This window comes from Xyrauchen texanus, chromosome 8 (genome assembly GCF_025860055.1).
Source record: "Xyrauchen texanus isolate HMW12.3.18 chromosome 8, RBS_HiC_50CHRs, whole genome shotgun sequence".
Taxonomy (NCBI): domain Eukaryota; kingdom Metazoa; phylum Chordata; class Actinopteri; order Cypriniformes; family Catostomidae; genus Xyrauchen; species Xyrauchen texanus.
Genome location: NC_068283.1, coordinates 32,576,776 through 32,598,811, shown reverse-complemented (window position 1 = coordinate 32,598,811; position 22,036 = coordinate 32,576,776). Strand labels below are relative to the sequence as shown.

Sequence of the window (22,036 nt, the reverse complement as noted above, 5' to 3'; positions counted from 1 at the left end):
TTTGAGTTTTTACTGCCATCTAGAGGAAACACAACGTTGCTGTGCGCGCACACGTGAAGTGGGGTATGCTCCAGCCAGGCAGTCAGGCACAACATCTGTACTACCAGTTATCGGAAAAATCGATTGTTGCAGATTTTTTTTTCCCTTATATATAGACCTCATAAAACCGATATATCAGTTTGCCTCATTTGGTCAAAAATGCATAATCAAAAGATGTGATTCAATTGGACCTTGTAGTTCAAATTAATTGCAATAAAAGCTACACTTCAATTGACTTTTGGAAACCTTTATTAAGATTTCAAAAAGAAAACAAAACTATATCCAGCTCCTTTTCAATGCACATAATTTTCCAAATTTTCATATAAAAGGCCATGCTTAATGTACTATAGGAGACAAAGAGAATATGAGAGCGCTTATAACACACAATGTGCATCGAGCACAGTACAGGGGACCTGTATATCTATATACTTCTATACATAAAATAAGCGAGAAAGTGCTTTTATGCATAACAAAAACATGATTTACTTTCTTTACAATGAATTACAAAACCAGCAATAAAACCCTTTATGAATTCAATATGAACCTCATGTAGAGATGTTGCACAGACTGAAAACTGAATTAACCTCAACTTCAGTCAGTCTAAAAACTGAATCAAGATATTTTTAGGAAAACAAAATTCTGTGGAAATACTGTTCAAATATAGCCTACATACCACACATATGACCTAAAGTATTTCCTAAAGAGAAAAAAAATGTAATAAAACGGTCACAGGAATTTTTCCTGATTTCATGGAATTTAAAACACATGATTTTTTTAGACAATATTCATAACGACATCACTTATTTATTCACTTACTGTCTGTTGGAAACTTCAAGTTTGTTAGTGACATAATAATTAAACACAAAATGATTGTGTGATTAACAGATCAAATATAAAGATGGAACAGACCATGGCACATGCAGAGATGTTTATCTGGCCTGTCCTGGAGAATGACATGAGTTATATGGGTCACTTTCTATGATCAATTACTTTTTCTGCCCCCGGGAGATGAGAACAAATGGAGCAAGTTATAGTTCACTGAAGCTGGTATGTTGTCATGACTTGATTGTTTAGGTGTGAGTAAATGGGTCTCTGTGTACAAAGTACAGTATCGATGTTTGCCTGCCATTCGGATGGTAATGTTTTTGTTCCCCACATGAAAACATGTTCACAAGGTGCATATATTTTTTGAAAAGCTGATGAATTTCATTCCATTGTGTATCTGGAACATCAGTACAGAATAAAAAATGACTTTGAATACTGTAATTCAGTACATCTCAATTTGAACCTGAAGGGTCAAACAACCTTTTGAACACTGAAGAATGAATACTTACCAACAATACAACTAGTCAAACTGGCTCGAAAGACCTTCAATGTTTTTTCAAAGTTATTCATGTTTGTTGAGACATTTTAACGTGTGCAGGGTGAGTGGATGAGGCGTAGACAAAGCCTCAGGTCCAGCGGCAACGTTTCCGCTGGCAGGCCTCGGGGTCTGAAGAGCATCCCTCGGAGTCACTACCCGAGGAGGGCCCTGGCGAGGTATGTGCGTTCGAGTGTGCATGTGGATGCGTGTGATCCAGGCTCAGCACCCATCCCAGCTTGGAGTGCAGAAGGTGTCTGAGGCCAGGCGGAAGGGGCAGAACTCGAAGTGCGTCAACTCCAGAGGGGAGCAGCTTGCGGAGACGAGAGCAACATAGATACTGTAGTGAGGTGGGGGCAGAGACGGAGCGAATCACCTTCATGCTGCTTTTGGCAGCAGTGGAACATGCCATCGGAAACACTTGCTTATTCTTCATCTCTGTTGTTGCAATACCTAACACACATAAACAAATATTAAATGCCATCAAATGTCTTTTTAAAGGGCTCATATCAAAAAGGAAATTCTTATGCATTTTACTTGATCATCTGAAATAAGTGTTAGCTTTACTATGAAAGCATACTAGGGATGCCACCAATACTTATCAGCCAGTTATTGACCATATCTGCATTTCAGCCATGAGCATGAAAATGCTGATATGAAAAACAACTGCTATCCAGCTTTCTGGCCGTACTCAATAGTTTTTGATCTAAAAACTGGTTAATAAAAACAGCGATAACATCTTAAAAGTCTTAGAAAAAAATAATTCTTACAAGTACCGTACTGTAAAGAACTGACACTTAAAAATATGTATATTATTTCAAACAGCAGCTGAAAGGAGTCACATATCAGTGTAACTCTTACCGATACATTTGCGATTCTTAAAGAAGGTGAGGGTTCCATGCCAAGTGTCCAAGTGAACACCGATAATGGAACCCTGGCCGTAACGTGTTGAAAAGCAAACTTTATCACCATTATGATGCAACAGACCTGAAAAAACAAAACAAAAACAAAAAAGATAAATTACAAAAGGATCCTTAGGCACTTTGAAAAGTATGTATTACTTAAGTATGTCCTTATGAACTGAACTTGTTTTACCTGTATATGACAGACCCCAGCTGTCTTCATCTTTACCCAGCAGGCTGCAGAATGTATGTCTATATTTGTCCAGATTCACATCTGATGTACCAATACCTACCATCTACATAAACACACACACAAATAATTCCACCACTCAACTTAGTTAGATAAGATGCACAAAACAAGTAGACTTTTTCTAATTCACAAAAAAAACAAAACATTCTGTATATATCTAATGACAACTTTGCCACATAGAACCACATTATAATACCTACATTTTTGCAAAATGATTTTTATGTGGCTCACTGTACATACTGCTGCAGTTTCCGGTTTAATTAAAAACTAGAGGCGCCACGATAACAATGACTTTTATTCACTTTCAGACAAATCAGGAGAAAAATGGCAGATTAGCAGTTCATGAACACTAACGTTTCGCCCTGTTCCTCATCCAATACCATCTTATGACATCAAAACAGATTTACTATAATGAAGTTGTACACATTTTAACATTTGCATTACAGAACCATCTGCATTTACTGTTCAAGCTTGTTCTCGCGCAGTAGCTCAAATGATAGAGCGTTGCACTTTAATCGTAAAGGACTTTTACAAATATTGGAGAGCATGCGAGTCGATGAGAGGCTAAAAACTTCAGCAAATTGCATTTTTTCATCTCACATTTGTTTTTATGACACTATTTATAAGGTTTAGGGTAGCGAGGTAGGTTTTGTTGATTTAAAATCATTAAATCTACTTTGAGCATTAACCTCATCTTTTTAGGTGAAAATTCTACTCGCTTTGAGCACCACATAGTGGACATTTCCACTCTGAACTGCCGCAATTTGTGCAATGAACCGTATAGTATAATTTTTCAAAAATGTCACCAGTCACATAATTTTCTGACCAAGGCAAAATATGCACACAGACCCACACACATACACATGTCGCACCATGTCTGTGCCGTAGACTGGGGAAGTCATTTTAATCTCCCAGAAATGTTGTCCCTCCGTGAGTTCTTTGGAGCCACGAATGGCTGCTGTTCCACAGCTATATTCCGAATGGAAGCTCACTTTTCTGTTCTCACAGCTTAACAGTGTTGCAGAAGACCGGCTGCCCTCATCCCACACCCAGTCAAAATCTGACAATAACATGGTAACAATTAAGCACAATAAGCTCAGTCAACATACAAAAGAATAAGACTTATATCACTTGTAAGAGATGTGGTACTACTACTAATACCTTGGTCGTCTTCTCCACAGTGGCAGTCTCGTAAGTGTGTGTAACCTCTGAGCCGCGAGTTACAGCTGAGCTCCATCTGCGAGTCACAGCTGCAGTATGACTCTCCTGTAACGGGCACAGCACTCGGAACTGCTGGCACAAGGGCCGGATACTCAGCTTCGGAATCAGAGTCACTATACTGCTGGACACACATGTACACACACTCTATTAATATTCATCCCAAGGAATATGTCTCCGATATTTAAAGTAGGATCTATATTAATTAACGTCAGTTACAATGCATCATTTCTGATCTTGATTTTTTTCATGGAATTATGCTTGCTTGTCACTTACAAGAAATGATGTATGGAACGGGAAATTTATGGGATGGCTATTATGTCTTAATTGTATCACTCATACTGATAACATCTAATTTAGTAATATTTCTGCAGTATCTAAAAGGACTTTTTACATAAGATAAGCTCTGTGTTCACCCCTCTCACACCCACCTGCTGCCGTTCATAACTCCAGTCCTCACTTTCGTCGGAGAGCACTAAAGTTCTTGCATTTGCGTCCCGTCGGATTCCGCTCCAAACGTACCTCCATGCTCTACTGTTTCTGCTCCGCCTCGACATGCCAACCAGGGGCCTCCTTCACTGTCAATTACAGAGGGAGAACAATTGTTTGTCATTCAATACAAAGACAACAGACAGCCCTATTGGAGCAAACACATTGTGAAAATGTAGCTAATTTCAATTTAGTCAAATACACCTTTTTTAACACTCATCTGAAATAAATGTCTCTTTTAAAGAAATCAGCCACATAACTTTCCTACAGGTTCCTTGCAATCCTTCACAGTTCTTCCAATCATACTGTGTGTGCATAAATAGTATACCAACACATGAATTTACATTGATCAACCATTAACTGCCAACTAATTTCACGATTTCGTGCCTGCCCTGCTTATTTATGCCCCTAGTGGAACTTAAAACGAGTTCTTCGGGGAGCAAATCGTTTTGCAAAATCACAAACGTGATTGCCCGTTGCGCGCGAGGTGTGAAGCAAAACTTGAACATGAGAATTTCACGCGCGAGAAGAGTAAACATTGGATGGCAACACGCTCAGTTTGAATAACTTTAAGTATGCCATTTTGTATTCCCGCGTCAGTTATTCCGGTCATTTGAGAACTAGTTACGATATCGATATAGCTCCTACAGATTGATTCCGGGGGGGGGCATAACATTTTCTCGTGTTAGGCCTCGCAGAAAGTGACCGACAAGACAGGCACCTCGCATGCCTGTAGAGATGAATCACTTGCAATTACCTTAATACTACAGACTAATGTTTTGGATTAAATATTATACGTCTGTTTGAAAAAGAACAAAAATCTAAACGCGCAACAGGCTCCGACGCAATCTCATCTTGGCGCTAACGGAGGCTCGCGTATTTAGCACGAGCTATTCCTGGATGTTGCCTTCACTAGGACAGTTATTTTTTGAGGCACAAGCAAACTTACCAGTCTTTTAGGGTGCCCTATAGATCGCCGGATTTCGTTACACCTAAAGATGCTAGTATGGCACAGTGAAGCATGTATCTGTGAAAGCAATCGGCTCCCGTCCGCCAGCTAACTGTCACATTTCACTGTGACCTACCTTCACGACAGACGTAAACATCAAGCCCCTCCTCTCCAGTTCGAACACAATTGGCTAAAACATAAGTGGGCGTGGTTTTCACTGAAGCGTGTATAAGTACAGGTCTAAACAGCTGTCACTTAAGTGTCTAGTTCGTTCTAAACCCGTTTATGACGTTCACGCTTTCTCATCCTAGCAAGTGTGCGTCAACTCCATAATAATCTTTAAGCGGCAGGTGTTCCACTGTCATAATTAACTTAGGTGGTTATTCATTCGTCTTTTTCCGTTAGACAGTTCTCTGTTGTGATATTAGCGGAATACAACATTTTATTTACTGTCTATCAACGAGTCTAACTTGGTACATATGTACATAAAAGGGCACATATCAATCATTCTTGACTAAAATCGGAATTTAGGTGACGTAATATCTTGTTAGATCCTGCTAAAGCACTGTCACCAAGTTATGTTCACTTGTTTAAAACACTCTGTTTTGGTGAGAGAAGAATTATGCCCAAACTTTTATTTTGATGGCGTTTGTCTTAATGAAAAATGTCGTAGGCCTTGTAAACATGTAAGGCAATTGCTGCATGACATGCTCTGTACGTCCCCATTTCTTTTCTTTTCTTCGGTTTTATGTTCACTGGATAAGCGCCTGGTTACTACCTGAAAAATATTTCATTTATATCAAGTCCATTTTATGATTATGCATATCCAAAAAATATATATATATATTATTTCTACCTTTGCAGATATATCTTCAGTGAGATGGAGAAAAGAAGTCTGCATCCTTTCAGTTATGAGTGTAAGCATGTACAATCCCTTTGGGAGGATTTAAGTATTTAATTTGTCTCCCTTAATAAACTGTGAATTCGTCGTTGAAAGATTTCACTGATTCATGATATAAGAGACAAAACATGTTTAAAACCTGAGTTTAGATTTTTTAATATTAAATTAATTTGAAATTGATATATTTTTAGACAAAGGTATCAGCTAACGTACTATGTAAGGGAACAAGTTTGTATAAAACCCCCCTTTTTTTTTTACTTCTGAAAATTGACCTTTATTCTCTTCATAACTTAAATCTTGTCATTTGTGTCAACAACGACAGATACACCAAAAAGCATGCAAATTTAATTTGATTGTACACTTGATTGAAGTGTAAAGTCTTTAATGATCTAATATAAGGAGTTAAGTGATAAAATACATTCAATATTTATACATTTTTTTCTGTTTTCATACTATTCTGAAAATTCTGACTGAGTTGACAAAATTATAAACTAAACTAAAATGCCAAAATTTATCCCAGAATTTGAACAGAAATGAGAATAAGTTGTCAAGTTGAAGCTGTGACCGCAGACTTAAACATTGTTTGTTTAAAATATGAAACATATAAAATGTACCAGACTATGTGTCCTACTGTTGCATCCACCATGAGCAGGAAGTGTTAAAGAGGTTCTCAGAGTTAAAGCTGACCAGGACATGTTCTGATTTATTCAGGATTATAAAACAATCTGACAGAGTTGACATAAAGTGAGGACACAACTTTGACCCATCAGTTGTTTTTTGTATAGAAAGTATAATTGAAAGTTTACTTTATGTATTGTTTGATTTTGTACAGATCCCTGCCTTTCATTTGATATTTATGAATTTGTTGCATTTGTAAACTGTTTAGCAGTTTAACATTGTGACCTCTTGCTGAGGACAGGTTAAGTTACATGTTCTTCCAAGTATAGAGCATGCATTTAAAAAATAAAAAGTCTTTAAAAATATAAATAAAAAAATGCCCTGATTATACATATTACAGGACGGTGCTGTTGAATAGGGCGGCCCTGATGTCCGGGTCGATGGCTCTGTTAGTGGCCGTCTCGGCAATTGAGCCAAAGGTGACCCAGGAGGCTCGGCGTCGTCGTGCCAGTTCTCGACCAATCTTGTGGTCGGTAGTCAGCTCCTGGCCCAAGTAGATGTATCTATCGACTTGCTGGAGCTGGTGCTGGACGACATGAAGGGTAGTGTCGGCCACCTGGTCGTTGCGCATCCACTTGGTTTTGGCCAGATTGATTTTGAGGCCGCACCGAGCGCCAGCCTGGTTGAGCTGGTCGAGCCGCTGCTGTACATCGACTGCCGAGCAGCCTATCAGCACGATGTCGTCGGCAAAGCGCACGTGATTGAGCCAGCGGCCGTTGATCTTGATGCCGACCTCGTCCCAGTTGAGCTGCCGGAAAATTTGCTCGAGACAGGCGGTGAAAAGCTTGGGCGAGATGGTGTCGCCCTGCTTGACCCCGCGGCCGACCTCGATGTTAAGCGGCCGGTCGAACAGGGTGATGGTAGTGGCGCAGTTGCTGTTCAGCTCCTGCAGCAGGGCCACATGCTCGTCCCCGATGCCTTGTTGTTGGAGGGCGAGCAGCACGGCGTTGATCTCGACCGAGTCGAAGGCCTTCTCGTAGTCGACGAAGGCCAGGACCAGCGGCATCTTATACTCCCTGGCCCGCTCGAGCAGCTGGTTCAGTACCTGCACATGGTCCATGGTGCTAAAGCCAGATCTGAATCCGGCCTGCTCGACGGGCTGCTGTTCGTCCAGCTGCTTGGCCAACCGGTTGAGCAGCACCTTGGTGAAGATCTTATATAAGGCCGACAGCAGTGTGATCGGCCGGTAGTTACTGAGCAGCTCGCGGACGCCCTTCTTGAACAGCAGTACTGTCTTGGCCGTCTTCCACTGTTTGGGGATTTGGCATTGTGCCATGTAGCTGCTGAATCGGGCTGCCATGGCTGTCCAAAGTGAGTGGCCGCCGGCCTTAAGCAGGTCGATCTCAACGCCGTCCAGGCCGGGCGCCCGGTCCGCCTGTGCCTGCTCGAATGCATGTCGGACCTCACTTTCCAGCACTGGCAGGATGGGTGGCAGCTGGTCGAGCTGAAGGTTAGGTGGGGGGACGGGGACCTTGCTGGCGAACAGGTCACTGTAGAAGCGCCTGCACTCGGCCTCAATACCGGACCGAGTCCTGGATGTCCGCCCGTCGGCCGTCTTCAGTGCTGGTATCTGGCCGCGCTGCTGCTGCATCGCCCGCCTGCACTTTTTCAGGCTCTTGCGGCTCTCGGCTGTCGCCAGCAGGCGCCTCTGTCTGTACTGGTCGAGGTCGGTCTTGAGCTGCTGCCGGATCTGCTTGCACAGCAGGCCGTACTCGATGTGTGTGGGTCCGTCAGCGCGCATCTGCCGCCGCCTCTGCATCAGGGCCTTGGTGGCGTCCGAAATTCGGCTGGCTCGGCTGTTGGTCGGCACTGTAGCTGCATCGCGGCTTGACTTGAGCAGGCCTATAAAGTGGTCGTAGTCCTGGTCAATGTCGGCTTCAAGCTGGGCCCAGTTGGTGTGGTCGATCAGAGTGTGGAAGACGGCTAGGTCAGTGGTGGCCGGCTGCTTTGCCCTGTTGCTGGCTGCCAGTGCGCGCTTTTCGGTCCTGCCGTCGATGACCAGCTTGGCCCTTACCTGCCGATGGTCGCTGCCCGTGTCAAAGAACTTGCGGCCGATGACAGCGACGTCCTGCAGGATGCGGCGGTGGCTGCAGAGGACGTAGTCGATCTCGTTGGTTGTTTCTCCATTGGGAGACATCCATGTCCATCGGCGGCGAGCGCTTCTTGAACAGACTGTTGCCGATGAACAGCCGGTTGGTCTCGGCCATTGCAACCAGTCGCTCGCCCGGTCCGTTCCTGTTGCCGCTGCCGAACGGGCCGACAAAGCGCTCGCCATCCAACCCCTTGCCCACCTTGGCGTTGAAGTCGCCCATCAGGACGAGGTAGGTGGCACGGGGGGTAGTGGCTGCCTCGACGGCCTCGTAGAACTGCTCAAGCAAATCCTCATCTTGCTCGGCCGCAGCCGCTGCTGTTGGTGCATATGTCTGCACGATCCGGATGGTGGCTTTGTTGTGTAGGCGCAGGGTGAGCACGCCGACTCTGGGGTTGGTCACGTCGACCAGGTCAATCATCGGCGACCATCGTTTGGATACAATGAAGCCGATGCCACCGACAGGCCGCGTCTCTTCCCTGGCACCCAAGATGACCGTCCTGCCGTCGTCGCGGCGCACGTGCAGCGGCTCCCGGCGCTTGGTCTCGCACAGCCCAAGCACGTCGCAGCGGATGCTGTTCAAGCCTTCCAGGATGGCAGCCAGGTTGGCCTCATTCGACACAGTCCTGGCGTTGAAGGTAGCAATGTCGAGCGCCATGGTGTTGGTAGTCTGGTCCTCTGGTCAGTATGGCAGCCTGGTACCTGAGATTCTTAGCAGCCTCTCGTCCCTGGCCGGATCGCTCCGCCGCCGTAGAACGGGCCCTTGTTTGTCGTTGTTGTTGCAGTTGGGTTCAGACCTCGGCTTGCAAGGCCACTAGGTCTGTGCCCTCGTCCTTAGCCAGGTGTCTGTCATCTTCTCAGCATGGTTGAACCTGCCAGGAATTGCTTCCCGCTGTACATCGACGACAGACTCCTGTTTCACCCCCCCACCACGGTGAGGCGGACGAATAGGACTTGGGGGGGCATTGTAAATACTTTTAATTTAAATTATTTTCAGTTGAAATATACTAATATACCAACATTACAAAATCTCTTATGATTATAAATATTAGCAAGAACAACAAGTATTATGACCCTGTTTCCGTTACTTATTTTCATTTGAATTATTATATAACAGATTTTTTAATGTTTTATAAATGACATCTACATTTTCCTCACACACTCTCTGTAATTCTTCAGTGCATTGCTAAATATTCTTTGCGTTATATGCAGATAAAATAATGTGGTGTCCAATGCTTCAAACCTATTGACCTGTTTGTTTGTTTCTGGTTAATTTGCTCCATTCTGTGTACCTAAAACGAAATTGTCCCTCAGAGACAAATAAAGGGGAATTGTATTGTAACACTTCTAGTGCCCCCTTGCCACCATTCGAGCAATTGCAGCATGGTGAAGCATGATGAGGGGTGAGTTTGGTAGAGACTGTAATGCAGCGATTCTGATCTGTGGACCAATCCTTCTCCCAGCACTATATCATAATGACTTGGTGTCCTGACTCTGCATGATGTGAGAGCATTATGAACTATAAGCTGTTTTTTTAATAACTACACATGAAATGCAATGTTAAAATGTGATTTGCACATTAGTGCCATATGAATGGTCATACTTGGGATTCAAAATAGACAGTAACCTGTCATATGACAACAAAAAATAATAGTGAATACTTTAGCAGTAATACCATGTAACATCATGATGACTAAAAATATTAAAATTCCAATGCACTCACTGCTTTGCTCTTAACACCTACAGTGTATTTACACCATCTTACATGCCCTGTGCACATATGTTTAAAGGAAAGACAAACTGAAACTAGGTTGAGGAAGTTTTATTTGGAAACTGGACAAGTTGCGCTGGTGTTCACCAATTAATGGCACCAGAAACAGTATTAACTACAGGTAACACGCTACACGTCTGAAGAATGTTACGTCAAGATTTAAAACACACACACACACACACACACACACACACACTCACAAACATACATGTGCATACATTCGGTTCACACACACTTAGTAAACTTGCACATCAATACCTTGATTAAGACATCAGTCTCCACAAATTTCCCACAGTGCAATTCACCTACCTATACAGATATATATTTTCTTATACACACACTCACATATTGTATTTAGATAATCAGGATTTCAATAAAGTCTTTGATCCATTTAAACTGTTTAATTAACATTTTCATAAATAATCTGCAGAAAACAAATACAAACAAACAGCAATAATCAATCTTTTTTTACATTTAGGTCCTCAAAATCAGTGTCTGATTTTGAATGGTCCCAAAAAAACAACAACAAAAAAAAACAGTTGATTTGTTCTTCAAATATGAATAAAATTATGCCAAAAAAAAAAAAAAAATGACGACAAACAGGTGTAGCTTAGGAGAAACAGGGCATCTATCTAAACACACAGGACAAAAGCAACAGCTACACAGCGCATTTACAGAGGGAACACATATCAGGCTACTATACATAGAGAGAATTCAATCACACATTCACTTGCAAAAAGCTCACTCACAACAGAACACACACATGCACGCAAATATTCCTCTCTCATCGTTTCTGGTGAAGTTATGTGTTTCATTAGGAGGATGTTTGTGTTGGTGCTTGTGTGTTTGTGGTTGTTCATATGTAGAGAGAATAAGAGCAACAATTAACCCTTGGTGGATAGGATAAGAGCGACAATAAGCCCGTAGAGCCCCAGAACCTCAGCAAAAATGAGGATGAGGATCATACCAACAAACAAGCGAGGCTGCTGAGCTGTTCCTCGGACTCCTGCATCACCCACGATACCAATAGCAAAGCCAGCAGCGAGACCACTCAGACCAACACTTAACCCGGCACCAAGGTGCAAGAAACTCCTAAAGAGAGAGAGACACATTATGATAATGTCAAATATGGATGAATCATATGACGCAATCTAACTGTCAGAACTAAGCATTTGTTTGACTCTAATAACATTTGGTACTAGGGCTGGGACAACGCGTCAACGTCATCGATGACGTCGACGCAAAAAATACGTCGACGCAAAATATGCGCGTCGATTCGTCGGACCCAAAACAAAGATGGCGGCGCCGGCGAATAGTAGCAACACGAGTGGCTCCTCAGACTATCAGAAGTGCAAGGCGGCATGCACTCGTGCCTCTAAAGTATGGGAATTCTTTAATTTAAAAGGAAACAATTCCGTGATATGATTATGTCGTCTTTGCAAAATGGAGATGGCCTTCCATTCTAGCACCACGGCAATGCACCAGCACCTGAAGAGGCGCCACCCGGTTGCAGCTGCAGATGACAGAGCACCGTAAGTTTTTTTTTCAACTCCCCACTTTGCACTCGATGTTGGAGTAGGCTATAATACGTTGTCGACACCTAAAGTTTTCAGCTATAGCTATTAATAATGCGCTTATAGCTATGAATGTCGTGAAAAATACATAGAGGACACTGACAATGCGCTGACAGACAGGACCAAGCAGGTAACATTTAATAAAGTCTCAACTTTCAAATTTGGTCATTCAAAGAAAATTAAACCATAAATAGGCCTACTATTTTGTGGCTCTTTAATGTGTCGTGACAGATTGCCTCAGTTAAAGCTGCTCGTGAACCGATCATCTTTTCCTTGGTTAATTTATAGCATCAAATAGGCTAAACATGAATGTAGCCTACATCAGAAGGACTGTTGTTTTAACCGTGGAAAGACGTCAGTACAGTAGCCTATACAATCCATTATTCAAATCCACCGACGTTAATCTTCTCTCTCCTGACTACTTTGTCGGACAAAAATGGCGTATTATGATTGATTGATCAGATCGCCAGTCAATCAAACGTCAAATGTTTTTTTTTTGTACATTTTATACACCCCCACCCCCGATGAAACAAGTATTACCGGTGTTGTCACAAGTCGATTAATCGAATCGGACTGAAAAAAATGAATCGTTAGATTAATCGATGCATCGAAAAAATAAATTGCTAGATTAATCGTTTAATAAATAATCGTTTATCCCAGCCCTATTTGGTACCTATAAAAAGTTTATTTTTTTTAAACAGAGGATGACTATTATATTTGCTATTTTTGTTTCAAAGGAAGCTTAGGGTGACTGGTAGGAAAATACAACTAAGGTCTACATTTTGAATGTAAAAAAATAGACAATGCGCATGACTCACTTGTAGAGTGTGACTTTTTCAGAGATGTTGTTGGCAATGAGAACAGCCACCACCAGGCCGTAGATGGCGATGATACCCGCCATGACCACAGGAATGATAGACTTCATGATCAGCTCTGGCCGCATCACCGACATGGCGGCAATGCCTGTGCCACTCTTGGCAGTCCCATATGCAGCACCCAATGCTACAAAGAGAGAAGACAATTAACACATGTAGGGAGACAAAGAATGAGGTTTGGGGTTCTTAAAGTTTTACGACAAGATGCTTTGCATCAGTGTCAGAAATTAAAGGAATACCAAAAATGAACATGCCATCCCAGATGTGTATGACTTTCTTCTGCTGAACATAAACAAAGACTATTGGAAGGATATTTCAGCTCTGTAGGTCCATACAATGCAAGTGAATTATGACCAAAACTTTGAACCTCCAAAAAGCACAAAGGCAGAATAAAAGTAATCCATAATACTGCAGAGGTTTAATCAATGTCTTCTGAAGCAATCCAATCGGTTTTATGTAACTCTTTCTTCACTATAAATCTTGACATCAGCCGTCTCTTTGGCGATCATGATTTCCAGCTTGATTACACTTCTTAGTACCAGCAGTCGCTCTGTGCATGCGTCATGCACTAGGAAGTATAATCAAGCAAAAATTATTGAATCACTTCAGAAGAAATTGTTTTAATCAATGGAGTAGTATGGATTACTTTTATAATACCTTCATGTGCTTTTTGGAGTTTCAAAGGTCAGCCCAACATCACTTTTATTTTCTTCTAAAAATCTGTTTGTGTTCTGCAGAAGAAAGAAAATCACAAATCTGGGATGACATGAGGGTGATTAAATGATGAGAGAATTTTCCTTTTTGGGTGAACTGTTCTTTTAACTTTTCCATCAAGAGGCAGTAATTGCCCCTGGATTTGATTTTTGGAGGCATTTGATTCTTCATAATAGTGTATTTTATTCTAAACATTTAAAATATCCTTTTATTTCAAATAAATCAATATAATGAACTCTCTTACATAGTTATCTATCTGAGCAACAAAACAAAACACACACTGAGAATAGATTACCAATTACCCATAAAATTAAATCAACATTAACTCAATATGTATAACTAGCCCTAGAGTAGAATATTAAGAACTTTCTTAGATGTTACCAACAGAAAACAGAGGACTGTTTAACGATGGCATTTATTTGCCCTCACATTTTAAATTTTTGGGGGGTGTTTTTGTCACTTTTGGTACATACAAACAAGACAAAGCATAGGCTGCATATACTGATGTGCTTTGCTCCAGGGAAGGTGGTCTAAGTAAATATCCACCAAATGAAAACCATTCTAACACCTACATCTTAAATATCTACCTTCTGCACCCCTCAAATAGCGCCACAAACTGCTTCAGACTTTGAAAAGCAAAGTCAGCTAAACATTGAGGCAGTGCCTACTGCCCAAATTGCTTTCACTCTCAATCACATGACTACACCAGAGTCCCCTTGTTTGAAGGAGGACGACGAGAGTAGCGTCAAATTTATTGGGATCTTCCTTGGGTTGAGGCCCAGTGTGCTGAGATAGCACTAGACTCGGCGTAAACATACAATTTCACTTGGCTATTGTTGAGCACAGATAAAACGAGTGGCTGTGAGATGGCTAAACTGAAAAGACGTTCCCGTCTTTGCTTGTAATCCTAGACAAAAATCTACAAAAACAAAACAAGCAGAGCTGTCGCAGTGAGGGCGAACTTGTTGATTAACCTACAAAATGGATTTCCATTTAGGTTGAATCATAGACACTTAATTAGATTCGTGGATAAGGCTACGGCGTGTCTTAGACCTGTATAAATGGAACGTAATACATTATAAAACAAAAATGGTCGTCATTCCATTATGACGTCCTAATGCAAACATTTAAATATGAGAGGTTGCGCTGTAGGTGCCTTAACTTTGCCACGCAAATTATCGAACGGAATAAATAAATTATAGACATCACGTCAACTGAGACGTCATGTGCCGTGATGGAAACCTTCATCCCTTATTATTACAGGTACTGGGCTCAGTGAGCCGCAACTCCGCGCCGTTCACTGCCACTCGATCACATCCGGTTATAAATTAAAAAAAGTATTTAAAAAGCTCAATATTAAGGGGATCTTTCACCCTTGATTTAAGGTTAAAATGACACGTTTCTTACCACTGAACACCATTGCTGCTGAGGCACCCATCACTGCGAAGAAGGGAGAGTACTCAGGGCTCTGGGCGGACATTCTTCTGTGCGTTTAGGACACTAGAAACTAAGGACAGAAAGGAAGGAATGTCTAAATGTATAGGCTCTAAAAAGGGACTACTCTACGTTGCCAGGTCCTGCAGAGCCCAAGAGATGGTCACGAATCCGACAGGAGGCTGATCGCTGGTGGTGAGGAAGAAAATGGCGAAATGGAGAGAGTCACATGATCAACCATGAGTTGCAGGGTCCATTTCCGCTTTTCCAGGGATGACTAATAAATACGCAATGTAATTATTTTGCGGATTTTGCAATGACTTGGCACCAAGATATCACAGAGACAAAATAAAAAAATTTAGTACAATAAAATCAGCATTATTAATTTTGCTCGAGCATTTAGTCACTTTGTCGTTTAAAGTCGACCCCTATTTTACTGCTGGTTTGGTACAATCCATTGCGGGCTTCCACTGCGAGCTGTGAAGTCTATCCCAGATAATATGAAGAATTTGATAGCACTGTAAACCAGTATTGTTTATCTGGTAGAACCAGTTTCCATTCATAATAACATGACATTCATCACACATAACATTTGATTGTGTTTATTCATCTTATATGTGGAAACTCCAGGACAAAACACACGTATAATACAATCCTATAGGCCATAAAATAGAACAAATATCCTGAATGCATTTTACACTATTAGCTTACTGGACCTTCATCAATAAGAATGGATATATGTTTGTTTGGGTATTTATACATTAAATATCATGAAAATGTAGAATGATCATTATATGAACATTGCCTGTGGAAGTCGTGTGAGGTGTACATTTTGTCATGTGCTTGGTCTCATGACTTCTAGGCAGGGAGCTGGAGAGTCCAGAGGGGAAATAACTTTATATTGCTCATACACAGTTGCACAGACACAGACAGACTCATATCAAATCAAACCCATTTCAATGTGATTTAAAATTGTTCCGTATTCTGTGCAAACTTCTGTTTCACTTGTGGAGTTTTTGTTGTGAGCTAAAATACTAGAAGTTCCACGCTGATGCATCCCATCCTCTGAATGTTGCCATCTTACTGTCTACAATTTACACAGTAGTAGTTACAATATAGCCTTGCAGGGAAGAGAGAACAAAAGATAAAAGTGATAAAGGATAGAAGCATAGAAAAGAAAGCAACCATAATTTTCTTACGGAGAATGACAGAAAATACTTTGCAATTAAATTTGCCATTAAAGGGGTCATGATATCAGGAATAACATTTTCCTTGATCTTTTTACTTATAAGAGGTCATTGTACTATAAAAACATACTGTACATACTGAACTCAAAACATCCTCCTTACTGCAAAAAGAGCATTAGTAGAAATCAAGCTGCCAAAACGACTTGTTGTCTATTTCCTCCTCACTGTGATGTCACACTGTTGTAAACATTTGCATCTGACCACCTCCATGACAACACAACATATCAACACCTACTTTACCTTATTACTTCAGTAGCCCCGCCCCGCAGCGGTGAGCTGTGAGATGGCAAGGAGAGAGCAGGACAGTCAAGCGCAGATAACCAATCATAACAATGGCCGTTTACTGTCTAGTCTTAAAGGAGAAGCAGCACCTAAACCGAACATTTCTGACAAAGGGTCAGAATGAGCAGGGAAGGGACGTGCACAGGAGGGTAGCTACAGTGGCCACGCCACTACCCCTTTGCCCTCCTGGGCTGAGGTAACCATCTGGAGAATGTTATTTTGTTTTGCATATATTCATTTTGCAGATGCTTTTTATCCACAATGTCAAAGTCCGCAGTCGTGTAATGAATAGTACAACACTGTCTGCATGATTTTTTTATTATTATTGATTTACGCAGACATGCGCTAGACAGTTGACATTGCTTTAGTGGTTCCAAGTGTGTTAAAAACTTGCATTAGTCCATAAGGTTTATATTAAATTCATTATTTTCTTTCATTATTTTGTATTTAAACTTGAATGTAGGCTGTCCAATTACAACAACTGCTGCACAGCATAATTATAAAATAATAAAAGAGTGAGATGTATCCTTAAGCTGTTGCTGGACTGAATATATGCTGTCTCCTACAATTTACTGTGTATTATACATATATGAAATCTATAGCAGTCGTATAAATATAAATAACAGTGAAGACAGTGATAGTAGCAATTGGGTAACCATGAAATTCATCTGCATAATGTTAGATAACAGCTGTGCTTTCTATTTATGTTCAAGTTGTGTGTTGCACACTTTTTATATACCATGCCTTCACAAAAATAAGTTTGAGAGAAGAGAATGAGCAGAGGGAGGTTGCTAGAGTAAGTGTTTCTTTGCCAAGCTGTATTCAAAGAACCAGAAAGCATGCAGGTGAATCAAGATGAAAATTTATAACAAAATTCTTCACACTCTTCAGTAAAGTATTTTTTCTTCTAAATAATTTTGCCATAGAAGGAAGTAATTTTTAACTTTCTGTTTGAAAGTAAAGCATATTTGTATTAAACTAATATTACTATTACTATACATAATACAGAATAAAAAAAGTAAAGATATATGCATTATTCGATATGAGTTGTAGATATAGCATCATGATATAGACAATATTATTCTATAAAAAATATGTGAAAAGTCTAATTCTTCTATTCAAGATGAGGCACAACCTCAAGGCTAACAGCAGCAACAACAACATCAGCAGTGGTTTTAGCATTAAACTTAATAATTAACAATATGACTGAACAGTTTGTAAATCATTCTTTGTAACTGTATTTAGTGAGTGGGAAAAAGGGGGAGGGGCATTTTATCTCAGTTTGAGCCACTGCCCCTCAAAATATCAGAATGGCCCTGAGAATGATATATAGGATTGTTTTTTGTGCAGTTTCTTTTAGTAATATTATCAGTGAACCTCAAGGAACATATTCAAAAATTATACAAAATTAACGTCATGACCCCTTTAAGACAGTGAAACGCATTTACACTCATTTACTTTTTATCCTATTTTTAAGATTGAGGCTGAAATATAATACACTAATACAAAATGTAATACATTATTGCCATAACTTCTTAGTTGCTAGGAAATTGTTCTCATTGTAATATTAGCAGTGACGTCAATAAATTAATTCCTCACAAATAATATCACACAATGCAGACAAATACAAGGAACGAGATCAGTACAGCCTAATATTCCAGCATTTGTCCTGTGATTTAATCCATATCCACAAGTTCCTGTATACATTTTACAAAACATTCTAAAATGACTGAGAATTCTAAAAGAATATAGAACCGTTGGATGTCGCTGTAATTCTCTATGTTCGAAATCTTTGTGTACGTGGCACTCACTCATCTGGTGCCCAGTACTGCTCCCTATTGGTAATCTGCGTCCAGCATCACTTAAAAACAGGTAAATCACATGATCGAGGTTTAAATAAGTGTTATTTTGTCACGGTCACGCTGCGTCTTTTCGTTTCTTGTTTGGACGTGTGCGTGGGTATCAGACTTAATATGTGCAGATACATTTGTGTGTTTTATCAAAACAACCTTAGGGGGCATCCGGATTTGAACCGGAGACCTCTTGATCTGCAGTCAAATGCTCTACCACTGAGCTATACCCCCTATTCGAAATACATTAATGAAACAGTTGCTTTTGATATTTCACAATTTTTCTTGATCGCTAAAACGCATTTCATCAACTTTTTTTCTTCTTCCCTAAACTGAGTCTCGAAACTACACACCAATTTGTTCCAACCTCACACTTCCCCGTCATATTTCATTCAAAATAGGTTCTCTTCCCCCGACAGTCCCTCAACTGATATCCCTTCATGGCTGATGATTGAGCAAGGTGCCTCAAATTCGTCACTCTCCTCATTACTTTTTGCTGTCCCAGCGACTTTTAAAGCCACAGTAGGATCCTATTTTATGATTAATAATTCTCTTAGGATATGGCTTCAAATTGGTAAGGCATTTAAATTGCCAAATACCTCTTTTCTTGCTCCTGTCTGCCTTTAAACCTTCACTATTAGACCCAGTGTCCACAGGTTGGGCTAGAAAAGGAATCCTTACCTTGAGAGATTTATATATTGACAATAATTTTGCCACATTCACTCAACTAACAGAGAAATATAACCTTCCTGCTTCACATTTCTTTAGATACCTACAAATTAGAAATTATGTTCGTTCCACTGTGCCAAATAGAGGAACTAGATGTTCAGCTCTCTGAGGAGGACTGGGAAAAATGTCTTAAAAATATATACACCTGTTCATGCCAGGCACCAACTTATTCAGTATAAGGTGTTGCACAGATTACATTACTCAAGGGTTAAACTTAATTCTTTCTATCCTACTATCTCCCCTCTCTGCAATAAGTGTGAGTCTGCGGAGGGCTCTCTTGGTCATCTCTTCTGGGCATGCCCAAAACTGGGTGAATTCTGGTCAGAAGTTTTTCAGTTTCTTTCTGAAGCTTATGCTTGTGAGCTTCCCTTGGATCCTGCGATTGCCAATCTTGGCTGGTCGGCCTCTTTGCTGCGCCTTAACAATGCTACCCCACTGCCTATACAGTATGGTTTGATGATTGCCAAAACATCTATACTCTGCATGTGGAAGAAAAATTCAAAGTCACTATTCAAGTTTTGGTTGTCAGAACTTTCCTCCACTCTGCACGTGGAAAGACTCAGATATAGTATTTCTGGAAATATAGAGAAATTTGAAGCCTCTTGGAGGCCTCTTTTCAATCATTTTTAAAAATCAACAATGATGAAGCTATTTAATATGTTTTTCTATTCATTTTTTTAAATTGTTTTTTTTTTTTTATTAGGATTTTATTGTTATTTCCGTTGACCTCTGTCTTTAATGTAAAGATACATTAAAGTGGTCAAGTTGTACAATCTCACCTGGTTTATAATGTCTCACTATCTGTTTTGACCTTCCTTGCCCGTGCCTGGTGATGTGGTTTTCTGCACATTTGAATCCAACTGAAGGAGTTTTTTGTGTGTGTGTTTGTGTTTGGTTCTGTCCTGTGATTGTATTGTCTATTTGTCTGAAAACCTACAATAAATATAATAATAAAAAAAAAATAGGTTCTCTTCCGTCACAATTATTAAATATAGTCAATAAACAATGTGTTACATTTCAAACAGTGTCTGATAATCTATTTAATAAATGAGACAGATCATCGTCACAAAGGCTCTTTATTTGAAAAATTTGAATCAGTTATTTGTGAATATCCATAGACTTACAATACATGCATTTGAAAAGTGGTAATAATACTGTATTGAGTGTTTGCATATAACTATATTAGGCTATAGACAAGCATATTGTGCAGAATGTTTCTTTTATGTTCAAGACAGTCATACATTGTGTTTTGGGGACGGACTGCATCTTTAGGATATAATGTTAAAATGTTATGTTAAAGATGCACTCAGTAAGTTTTTATTCATGTCATTCATTCTTGGACTTGTCGACCCTGACACCTAGTGCCATGGATGCAGCATAATTCAACGCAATAGTTTTCAGCTAAAGATGCCATTGTGGAAATTCACTATTCACAGACAGTCATGAATAATTTAATCCATGAGTGAAAGAAGGTGGTTAGTGAGATTAAGCCAGTAGTATTCCGCTGGTCATGTGACCCTAACATGGGGAGCCCCCATGAGGAGACCCTCTCCATGGAGAATAAAATAGCTTTTATAAGGCTACTGATATGACTGGAGTCATGTGAGTTTTATTGATTTTCAGCATATGTTTTTAAAATACTATTTATCTCTTTAGGGGTAAAGCATTTTTTATTGAGGAAAAAAAATTACTGAGTGCAACTTTAATAGTGTCTTATGTGTTAACTTTGTGTCATCTAAAAACAACAACAACAACAATCTTATGTGGACAAAAAACGAGGGACTGTTTGTGTAAAGTGCTAGCCTATTTCTTTTGCATGAAGATACATGTCGAAGGCTATAGGCAGGGCCGTAGCTGGTGGGATGAAAGGTGGTAATGACTCTAGCGGCCCAAACGTCCAGGGGATCCCACAACAAATTCAACACTGCATTTTTTAACAGGAAAGGGCACAGAGCAATACAGTCAAGTGGCCCAGAATTCCTTGCTACAACCCTGGCCATAAAAACAGAGTGACAAGAGGGAAGAGGAGAAGGGGTGACGTTTCATCTTTTTATGTGTCCTGCATCCTCCAGTTATTTGACATCAGTGCTGTTCATCTCAGAATCCCGGGGCTTGATGCTACAAATTGAGTTTCCTCCGGTAACCTGCATAAAAATAAAGGGCACATAATACAATGATTTAGAGAAATTGCAATATCTGCATTGTGTCTAAATAGGAGCTTTTATATGAAGAGGCTTAGCAACATTGTTCCAACCCCATCTGTATGTGTAATTTATTGCAGTATAGCATATTACAGAATTCTCATGGGTCGATCTGACTGAACGCGAACGGCACAACAAACAGAACAATAAACATTTATCAAGGGAAGTCTATAAGGTTAGCATATATAGTCCCATATACATTCACTGCCGAGGAGACAAGAGGCCGTTAATTTTGAATACATTTCTAAACAACAGATGCTTGAGTGTGCTTAATAAACAGCTTTTGTGAGAAAACAGCTAATCACTAAATTAACTGACTGCCTTTCCAATAATCTTCAACATGTTTTAAACTAAACAATCCTTTTGTAATGAGCTATGCGTGGAGTTTACTACAATACAATTGCTATTTTATAAGAGGCGACACAGACAGATTTGCGACTGGTATGTGTCAGTTTACGGCTCTTCCCATTTTTTTGTATGGTAT

At 40.3% G+C, this 22,036-nt stretch overlaps 2 protein-coding genes and 1 non-coding gene across 6 annotated transcripts; all 3 read right to left on the bottom strand.

The window, feature by feature from the left end:
* Nucleotides 1-276: 276 nt before the first annotated feature.
* Nucleotides 277-5,350, bottom strand: LOC127647773 (SPRY domain-containing SOCS box protein 3-like). Of its 4 annotated transcripts, XR_007971095.1 has the most exons (8): nt 5,208-5,343; nt 4,201-4,342; nt 3,713-3,893; nt 3,424-3,611; nt 2,495-2,597; nt 2,261-2,386; nt 1,374-1,852; nt 277-1,261 (listed from the first exon to the last, which is right to left on the bottom strand). XR_007971095.1 is itself a non-coding variant. In XM_052132231.1 (7 exons), exons 2-7 carry the CDS (start codon nt 4,324-4,326, stop codon nt 1,491-1,493), a joined length of 1,086 nt encoding a protein of 361 aa, XP_051988191.1. In that variant the 5' UTR covers nt 4,327-4,347; nt 5,208-5,350; the 3' UTR covers nt 277-1,490. The 4 variants fall into 4 exon arrangements, 3 of the variants coding, with proteins under 3 accessions (XP_051988191.1, XP_051988190.1, XP_051988193.1); XM_052132231.1 differs by having other exon boundaries at nt 277-1,852; nt 4,201-4,347; nt 5,208-5,350; XM_052132230.1 differs by having other exon boundaries at nt 277-1,852.
* Nucleotides 5,351-10,681: 5,331 nt separating this feature from the next.
* On the bottom strand, nt 10,682-15,465 carry LOC127647641 (V-type proton ATPase 16 kDa proteolipid subunit c-like). Its single transcript, XM_052132008.1, has 3 exons — nt 15,217-15,465; nt 13,039-13,222; nt 10,682-11,738 (listed from the first exon to the last, which is right to left on the bottom strand). Exons 1-3 carry the CDS (start codon nt 15,287-15,289, stop codon nt 11,531-11,533), a joined length of 465 nt encoding a protein of 154 aa, XP_051987968.1. The 5' UTR covers nt 15,290-15,465; the 3' UTR covers nt 10,682-11,530.
* A 3,319-nt stretch (nt 15,466-18,784) lies between these two features.
* On the bottom strand, nt 18,785-18,856 carry trnac-gca (transfer RNA cysteine (anticodon GCA)). The gene has a single exon. It is a non-coding gene; the product is annotated as a tRNA-Cys (tRNA).
* Nucleotides 18,857-22,036: the final 3,180 nt, after the last annotated feature.